The 23862-nt window shown below is 25.3% G+C and overlaps 1 protein-coding gene across 3 annotated transcripts; it reads left to right on the top strand.

The window, feature by feature from the left end:
* Positions 1–1212: 1212 nt before the first annotated feature.
* LOC111290629 (uncharacterized) lies at positions 1213–3737 on the top strand. Of its 3 annotated transcripts, none has more exons than XM_089768807.1 (4): positions 1213–1531; positions 2190–2319; positions 2651–2751; positions 3280–3737. In XM_089768807.1, the coding sequence occupies exons 1-4, from the start codon at positions 1472–1474 to the stop codon at positions 3343–3345; spliced, it is 357 nt and encodes a 118-aa protein (XP_089624933.1). In that variant the 5' UTR covers positions 1213–1471; the 3' UTR covers positions 3346–3737. The 3 variants fall into 3 exon arrangements, with proteins under 3 accessions (XP_089624933.1, XP_022737757.1, XP_022737756.1); XM_022882022.2 differs by having other exon boundaries at positions 1219–1531; positions 2651–2746; XM_022882021.2 differs by lacking the exon at positions 3280–3737 and having other exon boundaries at positions 1219–1531; positions 2651–3037.
* The last annotated feature ends 20125 nt before the right edge of the window (positions 3738–23862 follow it).

The following is a 23862-nucleotide window of genomic DNA, read 5'->3' as shown; positions in this document are numbered from 1 at the left end:
AATTATATAATATGTATTTTTGAATTTGTGAAGAAATATACAATAATAATTAGTTCACTTATAGTACAACTTTTGGTTGGTAAAATAAAAACATATTTGTACATATATTAAATAAAAGTTTTTATTTTTAATATCCATAAATGTATTACTATTATTAACTTTTTAAAAAATTTATTATTTTGATAAAAATATTTTAACAAATTTTGTAGATATCAAATATATTAATAAATTATTAAATTACGTAATATACAACTTTAGTATAATATTTTTAAGGGTTAATTTTCATTTTTATCTCTCTTCACTGTTATATTTACGTTCAAATACATATATCACAATTGATTTTGATATCATCATTATAATACTTAATTTTATTGCTATAATAATTAATTTTACTGTTCATCCAAATACACTCTAAAAAATATATTTTTTTAAAAATGCAAATAGAAACTCTCTTTGGTTTTGCTTGGTTCAAAAAATGAAAAGAGATGTAAATAAAAAATTTATTAATTTAATGATTAAGTTATAAAGTAAAAAAAATTATTATGAATTTTAACCATTAAATTAATAAAATTTTCATCATTACTTTTTTTTTTTTTTCATTTGTCCTACTAACTTAAAAGTTCAGACCCAATGAAATTACATAAAATGCCCACAAAAACTGACCCAATAATCAAAGTAACAAACACATCCAATCCGGGTTTTTTAAAATCTTAAAGTGCGTTTGGTTTGGAAAAAAGTTAAATTATTTCCAGAATTTTACCTTTTTTAATTTGATTCTCAAATTTGATTTATAGTATCAAATAACCCAGAATTAAAAACTTATCTTTCTTTATAGTTTTTTAAGATTTTGAAAGTAAAGTTAATTTTATCTCACTTTTTACTTTAATAATAAATTTTTTTATCTATTTTATTCTTAAATATCAACATAATTACATGATAAATAGAGATTCATTTTAATATGAAAATGGCCATTCATAACCATACCATTGGGCAAAACTACAATCCTAACCACACAATTAAACATTTAACACACAATTAAAATTTTGTGAATCAAACAAAAGTATCTACATAATTAGTAAACTGAATTTATTATCATATCCTTGATTTTTCAAAAAAATCATTGATTTATTAAATCATGAACATGAGCAAATGCATAAATATACTTTCTAAAAATAAATGGATATAAAAAATCATGCCGGCAAGATCTATTTAATTCCAAATATACTTAAAATTCTTCCGTTTCATATTAGATTTATACAAAAAATAAAGGATTTATTCGGTTATCAAATGATACATAGTGCGATACAGTTAAAACAAGGAATTTCTGTTACCCAAAAAAAAAAAAAAATTCATCTATTATCGGGAATCCATACTTCTACCGATTTCGTTTTCTCTCCAAAGTCCAAGATTCCGCAGACGCCCTTTAAAATCTGTAGAACGGATAAAGGGAGTGAATAGTTGCTTGGGAAATATGTTGGTTCGGAACATGTCGAGGAGTAGGGCAGTGAATGTGAGAAAGATCAATCCAAAGGTAAGCATTCCTGAAGCTAAATCTATTGCGAGTTCCCTTTCATCAAGTAACACGGCCCTCTCACCATTCCCAACACATGGATCTAAGCCAATTAGCCAACGTCCTCTTTCTTTCTCCCTTTCTCCTTTTTTTTTAGTTTTATTATTGACTGTATTCTTTTTATTATCATTTCAAAAATGCCCAGCGCTTTCCCCTATTTGCATCATTTCACCCTTCTTTTGATTGGATTCTGATTACTTAAGTTTGTTAGCCGTAGAGGGTTTCAGTTTTTCCTTTCCATTTCATCATGCATTTGTTACCCGGTGGATTCAAATTTACCTTCCGGGTTTACTGTGAACTTAGAGACTGATTTTTATTATCAGTCAAAATTTATAAATGAATTGTATACATATAATTCCTTAGGATTATGAAATAAAAGAGTTGAATATAGATGTATTAATTTGTTGATAATGTTATCATGACTCCACATTCATTTTCACAGTATCTCTTTGCCAGTTGCATTTTGTTTCTAATGAATTTGAATGATTGCCTTAGTATTTTATGCCAACTAAACTGGCAATGCTGTAATTTTCTTTTTTGCTCTGTTTTCTGTTCTATCCTTTTTAATTCTTGCGAATTCTGACGATGTATTGAGTTTTCCCTTTCCTATCAATCACAGGTCTGCACCTTGAAGCAAGGGCTGTGTAAAGTGGGACATATAACATACTATGGTCAATGTGTTCTGGTTAACACAGTGGGAGCCTTTTGTGTAGTCAATTTCCATTATTGCCTTGTACATGTGGAAAAAGGTTACCATATGTGGCTTGCAATGCCAATTAAGACGGTCACCACCTTGATGATTAGATCTGTAGCACAATGCCATTCTGCATATATTAAAAAATATTTACTTGTGTTGTATAGTTAGGTTCATTTTGGATATTATGCTCTATTCCTATTTCCACTTGAGACATGCATTGTGCTGCTTTTCCAAGATTCTGCTTTGCATTTATTGTGTGGTTTCATCTTTCAGTGAAAGAGGGGAAAGCGTTTAATGAGGATAGAATAGAAGGCTATTCTAATCTTGTATATTTATACAACCTTCTTGTTTCTAATTTAGATGCTTTTTTTTTCTAATGACAGGAGGCTGGTATTGGTGGATTAAACAGCAAAACACACATGAAGATAATTCTCAAATGGATGAGGGGGAGAAAAATGTTGAAGTTGTTCTGCAACCAAGTAAGGTCCAACAAGAAATTTTTGCCCTATACCCTGCCTGAAGAACCTCAAACTGACCAATTAGAAATCCCTCCAGAGCTTAAACTGCAAACCAAGAAGCCTTACACTAGAAAAAAGAAAACTAAATGAAATGTATTCTATTTCTTTGCCTGCAGCCAATTTTTATTGCTATGCAAGATCCTTTAGGATTTGAGTCTTCCTTTTTGGCTGAATGCTTCTATCATGTTTTGTCTGTTGTTTTCCTATTTTTACACTTTTATTTGCATATCTCTTCTTACAATATTTTGAATACCTGTGATGAGTTTGAATCTGGTCTGATGGACTGAAAGACGATAAGCATGTTTACGTGGTTAATGTTTATGCATTCAGGGTTTAACCTGGCCACTAAGCTGGCTTTTCCTGTTCTGAAGATTTTATACTTCTTAATAGCTGTTACTGTTGGCTTTTATTTGATATTAGGATGGAAAAATTAGGTTGTTTTTTCAAATTGGGTGGTCTACGTCGTCTTGAAGTTGAATTGGTTTTTGTGACAGACTTGTAGCTGGTGGGCTGAGACTTCAATTTTATCAAGCAATATGCTGAAAATTGTGTTGTTTTGACTCCTGTTTCTGTTTATAAGAAGGGTGAGGCAAGGTTAAATGATTTTGGATGTTGAGGCAGAGATTATATGAAACTCACAATCTCAACCAGGAATTTGTTATCAAGTTTAGTTGATTTGCGGAGATAGTTGTATCAGTCCTATATGCAAGATTGGAGTCACGAGGTTGCATGGTAAGGATCCGTTTGGCATTGAAGTGGGAACAAGTTTTGGACTAAAAACCAAAGTAGTCAGTATTGTATTCGACCGTTTCAGTGTTAAGTACGTATCGGCGCCAATATGCTTCGGCGTATATTTTGAATTTATCCGACATTATTTAATATTTTGTTTATAAAATATGTATACATATATGAACACACTTCAATTACACACATTTATTTGTTTATATGTAAATATGAATTTTTAAAAATTATGAATATTTAATATTCAAAATTTTAAAACCTCGAATAAATGAAATAAATATATAAATATCAAGAAAATATAGCAAATTATTGTTTAATAATTTAATTTAATTAAAATATATTTATTTGTGGTTGAAATTATAAAAAATAAAAATATCATGAAAGAAAAAGTATTAAGAATTGATTAAAAGAATAAAATAACGAAAACAATTAAAAGAAAATTTTAAAAATCTTATAGTTTCTGGTACAGTTAATATCAATCGAAATAATTGGTATATGCCAGTATAAATCGGTACAAAGAGTAAAACCGTATATATATCAAAATGTGCCTATTTTCTTTAAAATAGATATGTAATCGTTGAATGCATTTCACTTACAAATTTTTTTTATAATTCTATAATTGTCCAATTATGATAAAACATTATGTTAGAGTCCATTAATTATAATTATAAGCTTTAGATAAAATTTTGATAGATTTCACATAATTTTAAATTATAATTAATTAATTGTATATGATATGATATAATCATAGTAAAATTTAATTTTCTTATGACATGTAATTGAATAAATAATTTATATTTTATATATATCATAAAATTCTAAAGACTTAGATATAATAATAGAAAAAATACAAATTTTGCGATTTAAACACATAAATAAAAAAGTAATATAATTGAGGTTGCAAGCTAATTTTTCTATAAAAATCAATAAAAAAGGTGATGACATGGCAATAATCACAATAAATTGGGAAATCAAATTAAAAGCACTATACTTTGAGAAATAAGTTTTTAAATTACTATGGTTTGGTAAAAACTCCAAGAAGTTCCTTCCAATAAGTCAATAAATTGGCTTGGCAGCTGGATATTGTCCAAGTTATTAGGAATTGAAACAGACAAAAATTTGATGTCACTGAATACGTATGCGCATTGCTAGAAGGCTAATGGTTGATCAAGGCTGATTATTATTATTTTTTTAAGGTGTAAAAGAAGGTATGATTTTAGTATAAAAATTACATGAAACACAACAATTTAAGGTGTAAAAAAAATGAAAATTATGTAGAAAATTTAATTTCCAATTAGTAACTAGGAAGTTCAATTACAAGTCTTGCTACAATATAAACTTTACCCAATCTTTCGTTAGAGAGTTGCAAATTGTATAATGACGACCGAATCATATAGTATCAATATTTTAAAATAAATGCTTACGTTTTGTTTAAAAATGTAAACAAATATAATATTTAATGAATAATTTGTGAATATGTTTATTTTTTATTTATTTAATTTAACAAATGATTATAAAATAATATTTCAAGATTCATTAGTTAAATAAATAAATTATGAATATAAAAAAGTTATTTATATCCGTTTCATTTATATTTGGAGATATAAAATGAACAGAATAACATTTAATAAATAATTTATAAATAAATTTAATTTTTATTCATTTATATTCTATCATGAATAATATTTTAAAATTTACTAATTCAACGAATAAATAACAAACGTATAAAATTTTTTTATTTTTAATTCATTCACACCTCTAATTCTGTCGAATTTGAAATTTGATTAAGAAATAGTAAAAAGTTAATTGATAAAGAAGATTTGATTTATCCGTGAGAAAATGACATAATATTTTACAAAATTTTCAAACTTTTGATTATGTTTAAATCAAATTAAAAACTATAAATTTGAATCTTATCGTTTGATTTACTCTACAGGCATAGAAAAACCTATAAAAAAGAAGCGTAATAATCAAAGGTGACGTTAGAGATAGCGAGGGTGATGGAGAGTCGGAGCTTTTACAAATGTTAAAAGGGCTGCTAGTGTTTTGGAGGTCAGGAAACATAGTACGGATAGAAGTTTGTCTCTTTGTTCCTCAGATTAATCAAAGGTAAGGCTAAGCTTCTTCTTATTCTTTGCTTAAAGTGCATTGGCTGCATTCATACGTCCAACTTTTAAAGATACAACAATGGGAAATCAGAAATTAGGATTCTTTGAAACTCTAATTTTTAGACGACAACGAAGAATCCCACACGAAGCATTAATTCTGTATTATAATGAATCATTTCAAACAAAATGAATCCCTAGATGTTGATACACACTATATGTTGTACTCTTAATTGAGTGTGGGCTTTAAAAATTTTTATTTTGATGATTATTCTGACCTTATTTAGCTGAGGTGGTGAGTAGCGAACACTAATGTAAATGAGGGTAGCACTGACCAAGTTCGATAGTGTTGTCAACATAGATTGGTATGGTTGACATTGTACTTTGTGATGTTTGCAATTCATTCATCGTCTCGATATTTTAATAGTAGACATGAGACTTGTGATTTTTCTTTCGTATTGAGCCGTGAGAGATGTAATTTTTCATAGATGTATGGTTGACGTGGCATTGTGTTACACTAAACAGCAAAATTAGTGTTGGAATGACTAACATGCCCTTTGTGCAAATTTATCTAAATCTACATTTATTAAAGAAAGAGAAAATTTGGCGATTAAGTGTATAAAGGTTGAAAATGCGAAGGGTCATCCTCAGTAACCATTATGATGATGTGGCCCAATTTGGGACGTTCATCTGATCTCTAAGTTGGCTATATAAGGGACTTTCTAGGGCCCCAATGTCTCACTTTACAGATTTCTAGCTCTTAGGCGAACCAGTTTTAACTAACCTTTAATACTTCTAGCCATCTTTCTTTTGACCTTTTTACTCTCAAATTCTTTGGTACATTTCTTTTCTTTTTCATTATGTCTTTTTATTCTAATATGTTTAATAACTTTAAGGTAGAAGTAAAGGGAGGTCACCTCGACCATAAAACTTTTTATTTGGATGATCAGGTTTTCTTTATCATTGTAGAAAGAAATTATAGTCAAGTTTTTTATTGGTAAAATCTTATGTTTGCTGAAAGCCAAAAATAGATTGAAGACAACGCTCAAGCGAGAAGAGAATAGTTTTATCATAGGTTGGATGAACTCTTCGCCGCAATCAATTCTGACCTTTAGAACCTTTTAGTCCCAATAGCTGTGGTAAATTCAGCTCATTCTGTTGACCTTTTTTCATTTTCCTTTACTTCCCCTTTTGATAATTGTAATCTCGTTTTTCCCTCACAACCTTCTTATATATATTTTTTTCTCCTAACAATTCAATAATTGTAAAAAAGTGATAACATGAATTGTGCATATGAATATTAAGTCACAAAATATAATTTTTCATAAAAGTAATGATAGTAAGTTTTACTTAGTCAATAAATATTTTTCAATTCAAGAATTTCTAGATTATTTTTTACTATTTTATAAGTTAAGTAGTTTTTTTATATATTTTTGTAACTTGAGTAGGGTTCTTGCATTAATTATTGGTTTTGGAATTTCATAGATTTAAAAGCGGGAATCAACTATATTCCAAAGAAATTTCTTTTGGATCCAAAGTAATTTTTTTATCTAAAGGTTACATAAATTTTTTATTATGAACTGATGTTTAATTGTTGACAAATATTTTAATATAATCTTTTCAATTTGTTTGTAGTAATAAATTTCAATTAATAATTTCACAAATTTAAAATATTTTAATTAATAAATAAAATTAATCCATGCATCGTACATGTTACAAACTAGTTTATTAAATAAAATAAAAGAAATTTTTAACAAATAAATACAATTTATTAAAAATTTAAAAAAAGAGGATAAGATAATATAATATTTTTAAAAATTTAATTGAAAATTGGTTAATGTAAAAATGAGAGAATTATTGTAAAATTGGTATAATTTGGCATAAAATGTGTTAGAAGTATCGTAACACACTAAAAAAGAGTTATGATAATTTTAAACATAATAAAAATAAGAACAAGTGTAAAAATAAATTATTATAACGTAAATAATTAAATTGACAATGTAAAAGAATTATTACCTTAAATCCAAAAAATAATTCTAAACTAATAAATAAATGTTAACGTAAAAATATGAGAATAACCTTAAAATTGATGTTATTTAACATAAAATGAGTTAGAAGTATCATAACACCCTATCAAAGAGTTGTGATATTTATAAACATAATGAAAAGTAACAACAAGTATAAAAAGATATTATTATAACAAAATAATTAAGTTGGTAATGCAAAAAAAATGTTAGCTTTATAGGTTAGATGGTGATCTAAGAGGGGGGTGAATTAGATTTCTTCAAATTCTTCCCAAACAAATGATTTCAATATAATTGAATGGAAATTAAAACAATAAGCACTTTAGATAAAAATATAATGCAAACAATAACAATTAATGAATTTAAAATCAAATATAAATAACAATAAATTATAAGGAGATAGAGATAGAGAAATCAAACACAATGATTTATAAAGGTTCGGTCCTTCTCCACAAGGCACCTACGTCCTCTCTTCTTGGTTATCCACACCAAGGCTTCAATCCACTATTCTTGAATTGAAAATACAACCTATCTTTTTCTTTTTAAGGCTTAAGATAGAAACATCTACCCTTTGTAGTATTTTACCCAATCTCACTACAAAGCTCTCAAGATGATACCTCACCTCTTGTTCTTTTCCACCATTGTATATCAAAGGTAATTTTTCAAATAATAGAACAACTTCTCTAAGGCTAAGTGTTTACTAAATTTAAGTACAAGAAAATGATGAACGAACAACAAATAAAAATTGGATACAATAAATACAAAAATATGGACTTTGAAGCTTTAAAAACTCTTGATTCTTTAGGAGAATAAAAATGTGGCTTATTGGCTCTTGTTCTTTTGATTCATCAATCTTCTTGGTGTGTTGGAGTGCCCAATTTATAGAGAAATTGAAGAGGTAGCCGTTGGGAGTGTTTGGGAGAGGAAAATAGCCATTGGAAACACCAAAAAATAGCCGTTGAAGTGTTTTTGCCCAGAAAAGATCGATCACTTGCTTGAAAGGATCAATTGGTTCATGTTTTGAACCATTTTTCACTTAAAAATCATGACCCGATCGATCCCTTTCACGAGGGATCGATTATGTCAGTGGCTGGGTGGTTATCTCCTGTTTTGCACTCTACTTACTAATTTAATCATATTTTGAGTTATATAAATCCAAATCACAAACCATTTAAAGATTTAGAAACTAGACTTAAAGGCTTTCTATCCATATAAAATTCATCACCTAATTCATTGAGTACGAATTATAGTAAATTTTCAAATTTACGCATTGTGTAGTTTTTCTAACAATTACAGAGTGTCTAGTAAAAATTTAAAATCTTTTCTTAAAAAATTTGGATTTTGATTTTGTTTGATCCATTAGAAAGTAGACACAAAGAGCTTTCCAACCATATAAAATTCAAATATTAAGACTTTGTGAATTAATACAGAAAAATAAAATAAATTCAATGTTGAAAAACTTTGTTCTTGTAAAACAGCTTTCTTAAGTTGATCTATTTCTCAAAATCAATATTATCAAAATTGTGTTAAGTCCAAAATGAATAAGTTCACTTTAAAAACAACAATTGGACTTTCATTTAAGCTCAAGTAAATAATCTTTAAAGATAGATTCGGTTTGAGAAATATGAAAACAAAGAAAGGTTTGTTTAAGCTTTGAAAATCATATTATTTATTTAGTACCAAAATATAAAACTTGAGAACATGTACTAAATAAATCCGTTTTCAAAATCTTGATCAAGTTTATTTAGCTTTAATGTTTTGTTATTTTAAAATAAGGATCAATTCAAGGCTAACAATCTCTTTTTTTTTATATAACAAAACTTAAAGATAAATTTGCTTGATGAAAAACTTTTTTTGAAACATTTAGGATTTTGAAAAAACATTTTGGAAAACTCCCCCTTAAACAATACATGGTAAAACTCCCCCTCATTTTGTGCATCTTAATCCAATGCAAAACTCCCTCTCAATTTATGCATCATAATCCAACACAATTCAACAAACATATTTTAGAGCATACATAACAATTAAGCACACATAAACATATGTGTATCAAGAATAAGCAAATTTGTCTATATGATATTTCTCCCATTTTTTGTCATAGCAAAAAGGCATGAGCATATTAATAAGCAAATAAACACAAAGAGGCATCATTAACAAATATATTCATGAAATATTTCTCCTCCTTTTTGTTTATGCTCTTTATACCAAATGTTTAAACTCTTATATCAATTGTAATAAGCATACAAGAAGAAATATCTCTAAACTTTCTCCCCCTTTTATCATTTCAAAAGAAAGGGAGATCAATTTAAGGCTTGGGACAAAATGCTTGATACCAATAATATCAAGAGTATTTTGAATGCATGTAATCAAGTGTAATATGCACAATGAAGTTCACATACATGTATTCAAGCACAAAAGCATAATAGTATAAATATATCCAATTTTAGCATTTTAGCACAAATCATCAAATTTACTACATGAAATTTATGAGCTAAGGATAATGAATGATAAATAATTTACTCATAAATCATGTTATCATAAGATGTGCTTAGAACCTAAAACATCAATAACAATTAAGTATAAATTCAAGCACATGCATACAAGCTCATAATAATCATTATGAATACCAATTGTTAAAGATATGTCATCAAGAAGTATACCAATTGTTATCATAAAAAAATCAAGCAAAATTGTATTATAAGATTTCTTCTCATTTTTAAAATAAGGATTAATCAATATAAGGCATAGACAATTTTGCATGAGAGGTACAAGCTATATCAAAGATAAGCACATAAACAAGTGTCTGTAAAAGTTTAAAAAAAAAATTTTAGCAATTTTGATACCAATTATTAGCAATTTTATTCAACAACTCTCATAGAGCACACATATTTCAAGCATATGAAAGATTCATTCAATATATGCATCAAATGATAGTAATAATCTTTCATAAGCTGTCATATCCAAACAAGAACCAAAAGCTCATATGTATATAATAAATCATAAGTACTAATGAGCAATGAGGTTCAATTATCATCATATCATAACAAAGATTCAAGCAATTTTCAAACATGATGAGCATATATGCTATAGCAAAGAAATAATAAAAGCATAATTGTTCAATTATAATCCAAATTATTTCAATGCATAATAATGTACTTAATCTAAGTATATGCAAGTAATCAAACATATATTTATTTCAAACAAAATCACACAAGCATATGCAAGAACATTTCAAAACATGTATAGCAATATACCAAAAAAAATGCAAACTTTTAGACACAATATGGTACATGCTATCTCAATGGACTCAATCAATGAATATGTTCAAAGAAATCAACCTATTTAACTCATATCCATGTTCAAAGATTTAAACGAATATTCATGCAATTAAAACTATTAATCAAAGCAATCAAGAACTAGGCATGAATATTAATGAAGGTGAATTAATCAATCCAAGCTTTAAAAAAATATTAAGACAAATTTTATCAAATAGCTTGACGATTAATTTGTGCAATGTGTTCATATCTTCAACCACAAAATCATATATTTGCACATATTAAAAGCAAGCATGTATATCTATTCAAACTCATACATCATATCATAAAATTGATACATTTACCTCCATCCATGTCAAGCTTTGTTGTTGTGCTCATTTGGCTTTAAATTCTCCAATCCACTTTTTTTGAGCAAAACTAGGCTTGATTGATGATGATGACATGCTTTGGTTGCTATACTTGAAATTCCAAAAATGTAGGCTCATTCATGCTCATTTCAAGTTCTCCTAGCATAGACTTAGAAAAATTTCTTGACAAAAGATTTTCATTAAAAGCACCAAGAAAATCAATTGATAAAAATTATACCAATTGTTAAAAAACAATTTCATATTCTAAGTCATTATAGGCAAAAGAAAATTTATTCACTAAGCACAAGTTGTCAATTGCAAGAGAGATATATACTTAAGCTAGAGGCCATATATCAAGTTAAGCATCAAATATCACAATATTGGCACTAAAGCTAAAGTCCTCATGTAATGTGTAAAATCAAACTTTTTAGATCAATCATGAACACAAAATAGACATATTTAATATTCATATATATTAAATAAATCACCAAAGAATATGCCAAAATAAATTTTAGGTCATATGAAAACTAAAAACTCAAGGAAGAAATATTTATCATAAAAAAGATATTCAAGAAAATTTTAGCACAAAAGCACCAATATGTCTACACAAATTATAATCCATAATCAACAATAACTTAAGCTAAAAATAAGCATCATAAGAAATTCATTTACTTAAGTCATGTTGCAACCATGTCAAGTAAAAAAAAATCACATTTATCATATATGCACACACTTGACAAGAACAATAGATGAACCAATCATACATATCATTTACAAGCAAGTAGTTCATCATATTCAAAATCATAAATCAAGAGATATATCAATTGAGCACAAGATCCAAAATATTTCATAAAATTAATGAATTAATTTAGCACAAGAGCAAGTATATAAAAAATATTTTAAAAATCAAGAGATAAAAAATTTAAGTATTTTCAAATCATAAGCATTAAGGTCAAGTTGAACCAATCATCATATGAGCACATATCTTAACCAAAAACATAGATGAACAAAGAATCAATATATATCACTTAAGTACATAATGTTCATCAATTCATCAACACAAGAGAAGAAAAAAATCTTGAATTAATAAGGATAAAAAATTAAAGAATATTTCAAGACTATTTCATAAGAAATCAAAAAATGAACAATCAAATAGAAATATTTATAATTTAAGCACAAGATGTTCATAAATTCATAAATCAAAAGTTATAACAATTTAGAATATAACAATCAAGTTTAAATAATATTTCACAAGATCCAAGCACTATAAACAAATTGAACAATTTTTAAACATCCTGGTCATTCATGCTAAAATCATTCTAACAAATATATTTATGCAAATTAAATGCATGTTCAATTCGAGCTCACATTTTCTCAAGTAAAATCGGTATATTCAAGATATATCAATAAAGCATCTACCAATATATATTAAGCATCCTACGTCCAATAAGAATAGGCAACCAAATTTTTCATAATCAATCAAGCATCCAAATTTTATCAAGAATAGGTAACAAAATTCAAATTTTCTTCAAATAAAAGTTTAGAGGTTACCCATATTCATTGTGTGTCTAGAATATTCAATCTTCAATCTCACATTGTTGTTCCTTGCTCTAGCACACCTACAAGAGACAATCTCATTTGATTTTTAGTACCCAAATTGCTTTGGGTCCTTAAGAGTTAATTACCAAGTCTCTTATTCCTTTTGGAACCCATACTTGCCTAATTCTAAATGTGACTTTTCTTCTAATATGACAAGTATGTGTAGTATGACCATGAAAATTATAAAAACTGTATTTAATCATTTTAGTACTAAATGAATTCTTTAAAAATTTGTTTTTCATTCATCAAATCATCATATTTCTTTTTCAAATCAAAATTTTTTTTTCTAAAAATTCATTTTTACTTAGAGAGGTTTTTAAATATATTTTCAACTTTTCATTTTCTTTTTCTAAAACATTTTTTATATTTATCAAAAAATTATTTTCAACTTTCAATTTTGAAATCATTTTCTTATGTTTCAAATGCATATTTTCAAACTCAATTACTAAATCATTGTAAGCATCTTGTAACTCATCAAAAGTATAAGAGTTAGAATCACAAGAGTTAGAGGTTACCTTTGGTTCCTCAATAGCCATGAGACATGTTGGATGTTGGTTGAAAATTTATCTTTCATGTAGCTCATCCAACTTTCTCCATATTTCATTTAAGATTGAACATTTTGAGATCAAGTTCAAGTTGTAATTATCTAAAGCTTCATAAAGAATGCACTTGGCCTTTGTATCATCTATCATTTACCTCATATAGTTTGCATCATTTAAAGGACTTTCAAGCCCTCTTTCTATCATTAACCAAGCTTCAAAATCTTAGACCATTGTGAATATCTTCATCCTCCTTCTCCATTCACAAAATTCAAATTTGTTAACCATAAAAACTTTGAGGACTTTCTCACCATCTTGAAACCAAAATTGAGCCATGTGATCTTTTCTCAATGTGGTTAAACTTACAAAAAAAGATCAAAGCTCTGGTACTAATTGTTAGCTTTATAGGTTAGATGGTGATCTAAGAGGAGGAGTGAATTGGATTTCTTCAAATTCTTCCCAAAAAAATGATTTCAATATAGTTGAATGGAAATTAAAACAATAAGCACTTTTGATGAAAATATAATGCAAACAATAACAATTAATGAATCTAAAATCAAATATAAACAACAATAAATTGTAAAGAGATATGGATAAAGAAATCAAACACAATGATTTATAGAGGTTTGATCCTTCACAAGGCACCTATGTCTTCTCTTTTTGGTTGTCCACACCAAGGCTTCAATCCACTATTCTTGAATTGAAAATACAACCTATCTTTTTTTTTTAAGGCTTAAAATACAAACTTCTACCCTTTGTAGTATTTTACCAAATCTCACTACAAAGCTCTTAAGAGGATACCTCACCTCCTGTTCTTTTTCACCCTTGTATATCAAATGTAATTTTGCAAACAATAGAACAACCTCTCTAAGGCTAAGTGTTTGCTAAGTTTAAGTATAAGAAAATGATGAATGAACAACAAATAAAAATTAGATACAATAAATACAAATATATGGATTTTGAAGCTCTAAAAACTCTTGATTCTTTGAAAGAATGAAAATGTGGCTTATTGGCTCTTGCTCTCTTGATTCATCAATCTTTTTGGTATATTAGAGTGGCCAATTTATAAAAAAATTGAAGAGGCAGTCGTTGGAAGTGTTTGGGAGAAGAAAATAGCCATTGAAAGCACCAAAAAGTAGCCGTTGGAGTGTTTCTACCTAGAACTGATCAATCCTTTGCTTGAGGGGATCGATTAGTTCATGTTTTGAACCATTTTTCACTTGAAAATCATGACCTGATCGATCTTTTTCATGAGGGGATCGATCCTGTCAGTGTCTAGATGGTTATCTCCTATTTTGCACTCTACTTACTAATTTGATCATATCTTGAGTTATATAAATCTAAATCACAAACCGTTTGAAGATTTAGAAACTAGATTTAAAGGGATTTCTATCAATATAAAATCCATCACCTAATTCATTGAATATGAATTATAGTGAATTTTCAAAATTATGCTTTGTGCAATTTTTCTGACAACTGCAGACTAGTAAAGATTCAAAATCTTTTCTTAAAAAATTTGGATTTTGATTTTGTTTGATCCATTAGAAAGTAGACTCAAAGAGCTTTCCAACCATATAAAATTCAAATATTAAGACTTTGTGAATTAATATAAAAAAAAAATTCAATGTTGGAAAACTTTGTTATTGTAAAACAACTTTCTTAAGTTAATCTATTTCTTAAAACCAATATTATCAAAATTGTATTAAGTCCAAAATGAATAAGTTCACTTTAAAAACAACAATTGGACTTTCAATTAAGCTCAAATAAATAATCTTTAAAGATAGATTTGGTTTGAGAAATATGAAAACAAAGAAAGGTTTGTTTAAGCTTTGAAAATCATATTATTTATTTAGTACCAAAATATAAAACTTAAAAACATGTACTAAATAAATCCTTTTTCAAAATCTTGATCAAGTTTATTTAGCTTTAATGTTTTGTTATTTCAAAATAATGATCAATTCAAGGCTAACAATTTATTTTTAGGATCAAGTGCTTACCACTACATCAAAAGCTATAGCCAATAATGAAGGCGCAACTCTATTTTTTTATTCTTTTTTGATAGCACAGAGCCCCGTACTAAGCGACAGGTAGACATAAGGGGCTTTACAAAGCCTTCATGGATACCTCACCCATTAGGCCTCGACAGGTTGGGTTGCATACACCAAAATTCGATGCATCATGAGATACCCCACCTAGATGAATCGATATACCAAGTCCCTAAGGGAGACCACTGGACCCCATAATCCAACAATCTCCCTCCCAGTGGCACTTGGGAGACTTCACTCTGATACCAGTTTTCAGGATCAAACGTTTACCACTACGCCAAAAGCTATAGCTAATAGTGAAGGCACAACTTTATTTTCTTATTCTCTTTTGGTAGCGTAGAACCCCGTACTAAGCGACAGGTGGACATAAGGATTTTGCAAAGCCTTCATGAGATACCTCACCCATTGGGCCTCGACAGGTTGGGTTGCCATACACTGAAATTTGATCCACCATAGGATATCCTACCCAGATGAATCGACATATTGAGTCCCTAAAGGAGACTGCTGGACCCCATAATCGAACAAGAAATATTATTACAAATAAAAAAATAATTTTAAACCAAAAAATAAAAGTTAATGTAAAAAAGTGAGAATATTCATAACATTAGTATTTTTTTACGTTAAATGATTGCAGGTATCGTTACACATTAATAAAACATTGTGATAATTTCAAACATGATAAAAAGTAACAACAAGTGTAAAAAAAATTATTAAAACATAAATAATTAAATTGGTAATATAAAGAATTAGTATTATAAATAAAAATAATCATGCATCAAAAAATAGGTATTAATATAAAAAAAAAGAATAATCATAAAATTTATATTCTTTGATGCAAAATTTTTACAAGTGTCATAACACATTTAGGAAAAAGTTATGATAATCCTAAACATAATGAAAAATAATAACAAGCATAAAAAAATAATATTATAACGTAAATAATTAAGTTGACAACATAAAAAAATTTACTATTATAAATAAAAAATTCTAAACAAAAAAAATGTTAACGTAAAAAAGTTAGAATAATTATAAAATTGGAATCATTTGACGTAAAAATGTATTAAAAGTATCGTAATGTAAAAAGATAAGAATAGTTGTAAAATTAGTATCACTTTGCCATAAATTGGATTGGAATTGTCTTGACACCCTAACAAAGAGTTATGATAAATTTAAACGTAATAAAAAGTAAAAAAAAAAGTGTAAAAAAATATTATTATAACATAAATTACTTTTTTTTTGTAACTTAAAAGAATTATTATTACAAATAATTAATAATTCTAAACTAAAAAAATAAATGTTAATATAAAAAAGTGAAAGTAATCGTAAAATTGGTATTATTAGGCATAATGCTTAAAAATGTTGTAACATCTTTAAAAAAAAGTTGTAATACTTCTAAACATAATGAAAGGTAACAATAAGTGTAAAAAGATATTATTAGAACATAAATAATTAAGTTAGAAATATTTAAAAACTATTATTACAAATAAAAAAAATTTAAATAAAAAGTTATGTGTTAATGTAAAACAATGAGAATAATTATAAAATTAGTATTATTTAACGTAAAATAGTTAAAAGTATCATTACACTTTAAGAAAAACTTGTAATAATTCTAAACATAATGAAAAGTAACAACAAATGTAAAAAAAATATTATTGAAATGTAATAAATTGATAACGTAAAAAAATTAGTATTATAAATAAAAATTAATTGAATAAAAAAATAAGTCTTAATACAAAAAGGTGAGAATAATCGTAAAATTGGTATCATTTGACGTAAAATATATTAGAAGTGCCGTAATACATTAAGAAAAACTTATGATAATTCCAAACATAATAAAAGGTAAGAACAAGTGTAAAAGATTTTATTGTAATATAAATGTAAGTTGACAACATAAAAACATTTATTATTATAAATAAAAATAATTCTAAACAAAAAATACGTATTAACGTAAAAATGTGAGAATAATTAATAAATTGAAATCATTTGGTGTAAAATATTTTACAATTTGTAACATAAAAAGATAGGAATAATTGTAAAATTGGTGTCATCTGGCGTAAATTAGATTAGGAGTGTCGTAACACCTTAACAAAAAGTTATGATAATTCTAAACAAAAAAGTAAGAACAAGTATAAAAAAATATTATTGTAACATAAATAATATTTTTGGTAACATAAAAGAATTATTATTACAAATAAATAATAATTTTAAACCAAAAAATAAGTGGTAATATAAAAAAGGTCTGAGTAATCATAAAATTGATATTATTTTGCATAAAATGGTTAGAAGTATCTAACACCTTTAAAAAAAAGTTATGATAATCTTAAATGTAATAAAAGGTAATAACAAGTATAAAAAGATATTATTATAACGTAAATAATTAAGTTGATAATGTAAAAAAATTATTATTATAAATAAAAAATAATTTTAAACAAAAAATAAGAGTTAACATAAAACAATAAGAATAATCATAAAATTGGTATTATTTTATGTAAAATAATTAGAAGTATGGTTATACCTAAAAAAAAAATTGTATTAATTTTAAACGTAATGAAAAGTAATAATAAACGTAAAAAGATATTATTAAAACTTAATAAATTTGTAACGTAAAAAAATTAGTATTATAAATAAAAATAATTCTAAATCAAAAAATAAATGTTAAAGTAAAAAGACGAAAATAATCATAAAATTGATATAATTTAGTGTAAAATATATTTGAAAATGTCATAATAATTAAGAAAAAGTAGTGAAAATTCTAAATATAATACAATATAAGAATAAGCGTAACAAATTTTATTGTAACATAAATAATTAAATTAACAACATAAAAAATTATTATTGTAAATAAAAATAATTTTAAACATAAAGATAAGTGTTAATATAAAAATGTGAAAATAATCATAAAATTGATATAATTTAATGAAAAATGTGTTAACAGTATTGTGATGTAAAAATGTGAGAATAATCATAAAATTAATATCATTTTGTGTACAATAGGTTAGAACTATTCTAACACCCTAAGGAAGAGTTATAAGAATTCTAAACATATTAAAAGATTAGAACAATTGTAAAAACATATTATTATAATGTAAAAAATTATTATTATAAATAAAAAGTAATTCCAAATAAAAAAAATAAGTGTTAATGTAAAAAAAGTAAAAAAAAGTGAAAATAATCGTAAAATTGATATCATTTGTCATTGTAATACCTTAAGAAAGAGTTATAATAATTCTAAATGAAACAAAAAGTAAGAACAAGTGTAACAAAAAATTAAAATAAATAATTAACTTAACAATGTAAAGGAATTGATATTTTTAAATAAAAAATTGTTAACGTAAAAAGATGAAAATATTCATAAAATTCATATCATTAGATGTAAAATGAATTTAAAATATTTTATCTTTGAAAAAAGTTTTAATAATTCTAAATGTAAAGATAAAAAAATAAAAAAATATATTATTAAACGTAATTAATTAAGTTGATTTTGTAAAATAAAATGATATTATAAAATTAAAAAATATCATTTTTTTTGTTAAATTAATAAATTAAATAAAATTATGTATACTTTTTTAATATTTACCTATTAACATGTTCTTCATTTTTTTAAAAATTATATTATTCTTACAATTTATCATAATATATCATGAGATATCATGATATTTCTTGAACTTAGAATAAGGTCGATATATTGCTTCATTTGTTAGCGAACATGAAGTTTTCCATGCACATGCTTTTCACTGGTTAGCACATCCCTAATCTTGCGTAAACCATTTCACACTATCTACATCCACGGGGTTGAAAATCAATTGACTCGAACAATCAAATTCACTCTCACATCGGTTGAATCCATCCTCAATGAGCCACAGTTGAGAGAGGCCCAATCATTTTCTCTGTAAGGATGGCAACTGTGTGAGATAAAGATGGGAAGATGGTGTCCCAAAAAAAAGAGAAGTGGGGATGCAAATGGGATAACATTTGAAATTGCTTCAACATTAGACCTACTCCAGTTTTGCCAACCACTTGAGCCTTGATCCAATATTTCTTTATATACGAAATCAACTTTGTTTTGTCGGGATTTTAGTCTTATGAGAAAAAAGCCAGAGCCTTCTTGTACCAAAAAGAAAAAGGCACTTTTGATAATTACATTAAGATTAACGAGGGGAGGTTTGGAAAAATTGTATACATTTTTTTATTCAATTCAAATTATCGGTTGATCTAGTTAATCATGAATTCATGATATCTTAATGAGAACTATATTTATTTTAAAGTGAGAAGTTGGGTTTATGTTTTTTTTTTTCTTTTTTCATACGGTTAATATCAAGAGATAGTTTGTGAACAAAGAAGATATCAAAGAGTTTCGGCTCTGTTTGATGAGTAATCATAGATATTATTATATTACAACATACTTAGATATATGATAGATTTGTCATATGAACGCTTATATGAATAATTCTTTAGATGATATGTAAGATAGTTTTTTTAAAGAGTATAACTTCTTTTAATTACAAATTAAATAATCTTGTATTTATTTAAATATCAAAATTATTATTGGAAATCAAATTAATTTAGATATTTTTTAAATTAAAAATTTGAAATATAGATTTTATTCAAATAATTTTAATTTTTTTACCAAATAACCTTATTTTATAAATTATTTTATTATGAAAATCTTTTATCATGTTTTAAAACTATAACAATTAAGTTAATTTGAATCTTTCAAAAACTCACTGTATTATTTTATCTTAATTTGCATTAAATAAACATTATCTTTGCAAAACTTTACATAAAAGATTAAAATTTAGAATAATCTTTTCATATTAAATCTCTAAATAATAAGACTTATATCAATCTCAGCTTTAACTATCAATTTTATATTTCAAAAATAGGCAAAAAATTTGATTTAATTTTTATCACTTATTATATCTTTTTAGTTTTGTTTTAAATATTAATTTGAAAATTATCTATTCAATTTTAAATATCATCTAAGAGTTATTCTACTTATTAAAGACTATAAATGTAATGTGTTATTTTTTTTATTTGCAACTCTTTAAAATTCTATTGCTATTGCAATTTTTTTTTTCAGTTTGCATATTTATTTTTTTAAGGTATATTATATTACTATTGCAAGCTTGTTCTTATGAAAATTAATATTTTTTTCTATTTATTTTTCCTTTTTTCACAAATCTCCTTATATTTTTCATACTTTTTATAGTAATTTGAACAAGATTACAAAAGTAAAAGTATGCTTATACTTTTTTTTATTATTTAATTTATTATTCGATAATATATGTTTTCGTTCTTTTAAGAAATACATGTAATTTTTTTTAATATAAATTTTAGATGTATAAATATTAGTGCAAATAAAGAGAATGCAAAGTGAAGACATGTTATTTTCTTCTTGCTTTTTGAAAAAAAAAAAAATTTTATGACGAGTTAGTTAGATATAAAATTTTATATATGTTACAAATTTTGAAATTTTGAATATAATTTTTAAAAAAACTAATTTTTATATATATATGAAATAAGTAAAATTATTTCGTATATCGCATGAATCACAATCTAATTTTGGTGAATAAATAAGTAGCTAAAAAAATGATCCTAGCATCTAAAAATTCTTTTGCACATATAAAAGTCCTTTGTATAGTTTGATTTGAGAAGATTTATTATGTAAATAGTAACTGAAGTAATTTGATTTAATTTTTAAACAAATAGATTTTTGCAAGAAAGAAATAGCGTTTTGAATCATATATCATATATAATATTATATTATAACATACATAAAAATATGATAAGATTTATTTTTGTGGACGTTTAGATAGACAATCTATATTATTAGCACATGGGATAATTCTAAATAACTTTATTCAATAAATTATTCAATTTTTAAAAATTTTAAAATTTACATTTATCCAAGTCTTTCAAAGTATATAAGCTTTATCCTAATTTAAATCCAAAAACCATATATTGTATCTCACTCTTACTCATAAATATTAAATACAAAATTCAAATAGTTTTTAAAAGTTAAATCTCTAAATCTTAAAAACCATAAAAAAGCATACATCATCTAAATCAATATTCACATAAATTTAAATAAATAAAGTTTGTGGTTGCACTATTGTTTGCAAATTTTTTTATCTTTATTTTTCTATGATGTAAAATAAAAGAGAAAATTATTTTATTTGAATTTAAAATTACACATATTTAAATTTTAAATTATATTTTGACCAAATTATTCACAATTTTGTCCAATAGTTAAAATCATAAATCTTGATTTAAACTTACAATCATATTACAAAGTAGTTCGTTTCTTCTTAGAAAAAAAAAAAGAAAACAAACATTTATCATGTAATAATTTAGTAATCAAAAGTCATACACCACTCTTCTTTTGGCAAATTTGGAGTTTGAATAGTATTTATATTGGTCTTGATATGCTAAATTTAATTATAAATATTGTGAATTTATTTGATTTTTATAAAAAAAATTTTAATTGAAAATCATATAAATAATAACCTTTATCTCCATTAATTGGATGGTAAATCCTAATTATTAGGCGAAATTTCTTTTTATTTTCATTGAAATTTCAAATTAAAATTTATAAATTTACTACCTATAAAATTTTAAAGAAAAGCAAAATTAAACTTTTCAACCTATGAATAATATGTGACATGCGTAAATCTTAGTTTCCACACTAAAATAATATAAGAGTGTTTGTAATTGTGAATAAGAACTTGATTTTTTCATTGAGTTTTGTATGTAATTTTATTTTCATAATTCAAAGAAATTTTATTGAAATTAATTTTTGTAAAACTTGCATAATGGTTATTTGGCTTCTTTCTTAATAATTTATATATAGATAATTTTTTTAATTTTTACTAAAAATTATAAATGATTATGAATATTTTTATTTATGTATAATATAAAAATTAGTATAAATTAAAAGTTTAAATTATGAAAAGTATAATAAAAAGGTCTGTGCATGGGCACGAGTAAGAAAACTAGTAATATTATATTACAAGATATATAATTATGATATGATAAGATTTATTTATATATAATTTTATGTGAACAATCTATATTATTGACACGTAAGATAATTTTTTAATTGTTATTGCTTATCAAATATCCTTATTATATAAATTTTAAAAATATTTCAAATTTAAGAAAATTAGATTTATCCAAATCTTTTTATGTTAAATAATTTATATTATTTATCTTCATTTAAATGAGATAAGATTATCATGATCATTTCAATGAAAAATTAAAATCTCATTTCAAATTAATTTGAACATTTTTTATAAAACATGTACATATTTTTTTAGATTACATTTAAACTATTTAAGTACATTGTAAAATTTTTTTAAAGTTTTGGACGTTATTTATTTATTTATTTATTAATTATTATTATTATTGTTATTATAATATAAAGCATGGATATATTTTGATATTGTATTTTTGTTATTAGATTTATAATATATGTTTTCAATATTTTTCATCTTAAATTAATCAATTTTTGTGTAGTAGTCATAAAATTAAATGCATATCTAATATGTTCTATTTTTTTCACATTTGTTTTCAACATTTTGATCAATAAAATAATAGTAAAGGTTAATTTTCTTATTACATGTTAATTGAATATGTACTTTATATTTTTATATGTCATAAAATTTTAAAGACTTGGATATAATGGTAAGAAAAATACAAACTTTGCAATTTAAATACATATGTAAATAAATAAAATAATTCATGCATTGCATGAGTTGCAAGGTAATTTTTCTATAAAAATCAATAAAAAATATACTAAATTATGTTACTAGTTCCTATACTATACACAAAATGCGAATTTAGTCTTTATGCATTGATTTCAATATGGCAAGTATCTATATTTTTTATGTTTTTAAATTTTCATCCGATCAGTAACGGTAGTTTATTTTTTTTGTTAAAGTTGATGATATGTCCCATTGACCAAGTAAGGTGGCAATGATTTGATGATGTGGGTTAAAAGATTGATGAATGGGCTAATTCTTGCCGCTGTGGAATTTTCATGTATTTTTTTTTATTTCTTTGTTTCTTCCTTTTTTATTTTTCTTGTTCTTCTCTCTAAGCCTCACTCTCTTTACCTTAAGCACTAATGAACAAAAACAGCCACCCGCAACAACTCCAGAATTTGACATCGGACTTCTGACTATTGTCATCGGCATCACCGTCTGTTGCCCCCTAAAAGCTATCTAAAAATTTCTCCTGGTCTTTCATATTTTTCTACTTAGATTTGCCAAAAAACTCTCAATAAAGCCTAGATCTAAAGCCTAACAACCTGGCTCCTCCACCCAAAAATACCCACTTCCACCCCTCGAAAGGGCTTAAGTTTTTACTATGTTTGTCTGCTCCAAATTTTCTCAACTAGCTCA

This window comes from Durio zibethinus, chromosome 11 (assembly GCF_047325235.1).
Source record: "Durio zibethinus cultivar Kanyao isolate XHJ-2024 chromosome 11, ASM4732523v1, whole genome shotgun sequence".
In the NCBI taxonomy this organism is placed as follows: Eukaryota; Viridiplantae; Streptophyta; class Magnoliopsida; order Malvales; family Malvaceae; genus Durio; species Durio zibethinus.
Note: the sequence above shows the minus strand (reverse complement) of the source record. Positions and strands in the feature narration are given on the sequence as shown.

What these genes read in the sequence shown, in the direction of transcription:
- LOC111290629 (XM_089768807.1), top strand. Translation starts at nt 1,472, where the DNA reads ATGTTGGTTCGGAACATGTCGAGGAGTAGGGCAGTGAATGTGAGAAAG. An exon ending in TGAGAAAGATCAATCCAAAG is followed by an intron (nt 1,532 to 2,189) that starts GTAAGCATTCCT and finishes TATCAATCACAG; the next exon opens with GTCTGCACCTTGAAGCAAGG. An exon ending in TTGTTCTGCAACCAAGTAAG is followed by an intron (nt 2,752 to 3,279) that starts GTCCAACAAGAA and finishes TTTTTGTGACAG; the next exon opens with ACTTGTAGCTGGTGGGCTGA.